This window comes from Buceros rhinoceros, unplaced genomic scaffold (assembly GCF_000710305.1).
Source record: "Buceros rhinoceros silvestris isolate BGI_N320 unplaced genomic scaffold, ASM71030v1 scaffold3804, whole genome shotgun sequence".
Taxonomy (NCBI): domain Eukaryota; kingdom Metazoa; phylum Chordata; class Aves; order Bucerotiformes; family Bucerotidae; genus Buceros; species Buceros rhinoceros.
In genome coordinates, this window is record NW_010406317.1 from 19,560 (window position 1) to 23,109 (window position 3,550).

At 57.5% G+C, this 3,550-nt stretch overlaps 1 protein-coding gene across 1 annotated transcript in view; it reads right to left on the minus strand.

Moving 5' to 3' along the window:
- Positions 1-3,550, minus strand: part of TLN1 (talin 1) — a gene marked incomplete at its 3' end in the record, with an annotated part of 29,105 nt that overhangs the window by 19,003 nt on the left and 6,552 nt on the right. Inside the window, 5 exon segments of the mRNA XM_010134021.1 lie at positions 1,167-1,265; positions 1,382-1,590; positions 2,084-2,192; positions 2,524-2,637; positions 3,396-3,541. Of these exon segments, the coding sequence (XP_010132323.1) occupies positions 1,167-1,265; positions 1,382-1,590; positions 2,084-2,192; positions 2,524-2,637; positions 3,396-3,541 (677 nt within the window).

Sequence of the window (3,550 nt, forward strand, 5' to 3'; positions counted from 1 at the left end):
CCTCAGGATTAGCTCTCATGGCAGGCTGCCGTTGGAAACTTGCAAACGCGAGCTTGGTACGCTGCGCCTGCAATCCTCCCGCTGTGCGCGTGCTCACAGAGAGCGGCCCCGCACCCTGTGACAGCTAAGCCTCCGAACACCAAGCCGTAAGTTTCACCACATCCTCTCGCCTCCTGCAAGCCAAAACTATTCCCACCGCAATCCACCACCTTTCCAGACAGGAGAAGAGAGTGCACACACCCAGCTCCAGAGTCCCCAGCCTGCTGCACCTCAGTCCAAGGAGGGAAGTAGATACACTTGGGTCTGGCAGCCGCAAGGCAGAGCATCCTGCTGCACGTGTGCAAACTGTTTCCAAATCTGCCCTGTCCTGGCACTGCTGCCTGCTTGAGCATGGCTTCTTGCCCTGGTGCTAGCTTTTCTGCTCCCTTGGCTATCTGTCCAGGCTTTTCTGCTCATGCTGAGGCTGTGTGGCCACTACAAACAGAAACCGCTTCTTTCTGGTATCTGTTTTGGTCAATACTACAGCTGGATCCTCCTCCACAAGGTATGCTACCTCCCTTGTGCTGGAAGAAGCATTCACGGGAAAGCAAGCTGGCTGGAAGTCAGCTCAGCCTAAACAAATGACTCCACGAGGCTCCAGCCAGCCTGGGTCTCCGGGGGAGGCAGGCAGGCAGGCAGCTCCCACAGGCAGGGGGCAGCAGGGAGGAGCCGAGGCAGCTCCAAGGGAGGGCTGCCAGGGCAGTGCTTGCTCAAGCGGCGACCCGAGTGCATGGACTTCTGAGAGCCAACCACCAGAAAAGCAGATTTTTGACAAGAGCCCTTCTCCAAAGAGTTCAGCTGACAGTCCCCAGAGGATGACCCCTCATGTTGGAGAGGGCAGGGACCACCAAGCCATGCCTACAGCCCCCTTTTACCGTCTTTGGGTCAGAGGCAGGCAGGATCCAAGCACGCCGGCTTTCTGGGATCTACATGGGAATCCACAAGATAAGAGGCATTATATCACAGTAGCTCTAGGGACAGAGACGGACAATGGCCTGTTCCCTCCCACAGCGAAGTCACTGCCAGGCACCAGCCAAACTTCAGACCAGAGTCCTCCTGCCAGGTCCTGTGCAAAGGCTGACGATTTTACGGAGTAGGTGTCCCTGGTTGCTGCCAGGTGCACTCACCTGGAACCGGGGGTCAGTGTCGCTCTCCCCAATCTGCTGCAGCAGCTCCCCGCTAGTCTGGCCCACAAGGCCAGCAGCCTGAAGAAGATTCTGGCGAGGCTGCAAGGAACGAGGTAAAATCAACTCCGGGCTTGTGACCAAGCCCAAAAACCTCAGCTGATGGTTCCCCTTAGCTTCCACCCCCTCTTGGCCCCATGGCCCCTCCTGCCCCCCACCTCAGCACTGGCAGGCTGTGCTGTTTTCAGCAGGTCTGAGACAGCGCTCGCCAGGTTCTTGGCTGCCTGCAGAAGCTGCCGCCCATTCCCTCCCTCGTCCTCCATCAGGGCGGCCAGCAGCTTCACGCCCTTGGACATCTCCGTCAGGTTGGAAGAGATGGTGGTGACAGCACATCCAACAGCGGTGTAGTCCGTGTCTGCTGGATCCCCTGCATGGAGAGGAGATGAGTTAGGATAGGACATGCTCCGAGGGATGCTCCAAGAGCATCCCCAAGCCTGTCACCGATGTGGTTCTCCTTCCTGGGAGCTGGGGAACAGACCCTCTGGCTCCTAAGCCTCAAAGCATCAGCTGAAGTTTGGACAGGACAGCCTGGGGGAAGAGAACTGCACTGTGCCATGGCTGTGCCTGCAGCTATGGCAGGGACCGGACAACACACACAGTAGAACATGGCTGGTCACCCAAGGACTGGGAGGATGGACTGGCCTGGGCACAGGCAGGGATCTAAAGGCAGTGCGAGCTGCAGGGGCATGAATAGCTCTACTGATGCTCTGTTAGCATCAGTTCGGGCTGATAGAGCTCTAGCTGGGGCAGGCAGGCTCCTCCAGTCTGACGAAGGGCAGAGGCCATGACCTTCAGTCAGACAACAGAGACCAAGCCTTCTCCAGAGATGGGGCATCCCTATTCTACAACCCTCCACATACCTGCAGTGAGGTTGACCACCGAGGCTGTGCCGGCAGTGATAGCATCCACTTGGGAGTGGATCTCATGCTTCGACTCATCCATTTTGTTTTTACGCCAAGCTTTGGATGCCTGAAACGGGGAGAACAGGGTCAGGAGATGATAGTGGAGGTGGGTAGCTGCACCCAGGTTCACAGAGAGATGTGGGGAAAAGGAGACAAGGAAGAGGGAAGGAAGAGCTTTGACGACGCAAAACTCCCCAACCCATCCTGATGAAGCAACACAACAAAGTGTCCTTCTGCTCCTGCCTTCAGAGTGGGATACAACACCACCTCTTTGCAGGCAGCAGATCTTCCCAGGAGCTGCTGATACCTCTTCCCAGGAATACAGCCAGCCTCACCCAGCCCAGCCAACCACCTCTAGTGACATCCTGCCCAGCACCCTGCCTTCACCCGGCACTCACAGCATCCTGACCGAGGGGCGGCAAGGTCTCGAAGTCGTCCAGTGTGGCCTGGGCTGCGTGCACAGCCTGCATGCTGGAATTGATGGTGCCGGTCAGGGCCTGCTGGGCTGAAGTCTGCAAAACACATTGAGAAATGCTGGAGGCTCAAAATCTGGGCTTAAATACACACTCACTCATGCCCCTGCAACATGGTGTAACATGCTGATGATGACAGGGCTCTAGACAGGTGTCTCCACAATGGAGGGTGCATCTAGCGAAACGGGGGGTCTCCCTTCTGCACCTGCCACAAAGAAATGCCCTCTACCACTGTGGGTACCGGAGAGTCTCACCATCAACACGCACTCGGTGTCTCCACAATGGAGGGTGCATCTAGCGAAACGGGGGGTCTCCCTTCTGCACCTGCCACAAAGAAATGCCCTCTACCACTGTGGGTACAGGAGAGTCTCACCATCAACCTGCTCTCGGGGAGAGGGGAGCCGATGCAGCGGGACCCCACAAGGCTTTTACAGCAAGACCCACGGCAGGCTGATGAGGCCAAAGAAAACAGCCTCCTCGTGGCCTTTTCCAAGTGTTTCTCCAGCTGCAGAGGATGTGGAGGGCACCAAAGCCAGGCACAGGGCTCCGGTGCAAACCACAACACTGGTCAATCTGAAGGAGAGGCTGCAGCTGCCAGCCAGGGTGCAGCTTAAGTTTGCTGAGAGGGTGTGGGACCAGCTCAGCCAGGCCAGCAGGCACACATGGCCAAAAGCACAGAGACCCTGCTCTGCATGGCAAGCCGACGCTTGGCTCTGGACCCAAATGCATGGGTCTACGTGAGCATGATGGGCACCTTTTGAAATTTATGCCTTATGGTGGGCACAGGAAGAGCTTACCAGAGGAGGCATGTGCCCTCGGTGCATCTGGCCACTGGTGATTTGCAGCTGAGGCTGTGGCATTGTGCCCACCTGGAAGTTTTCTGGCCCTCCTGCCCCTGTCCGCATGATGGCTGGCAGGGCCAACGAGCCCAGCTCTGCCTTCCCTCACCGGT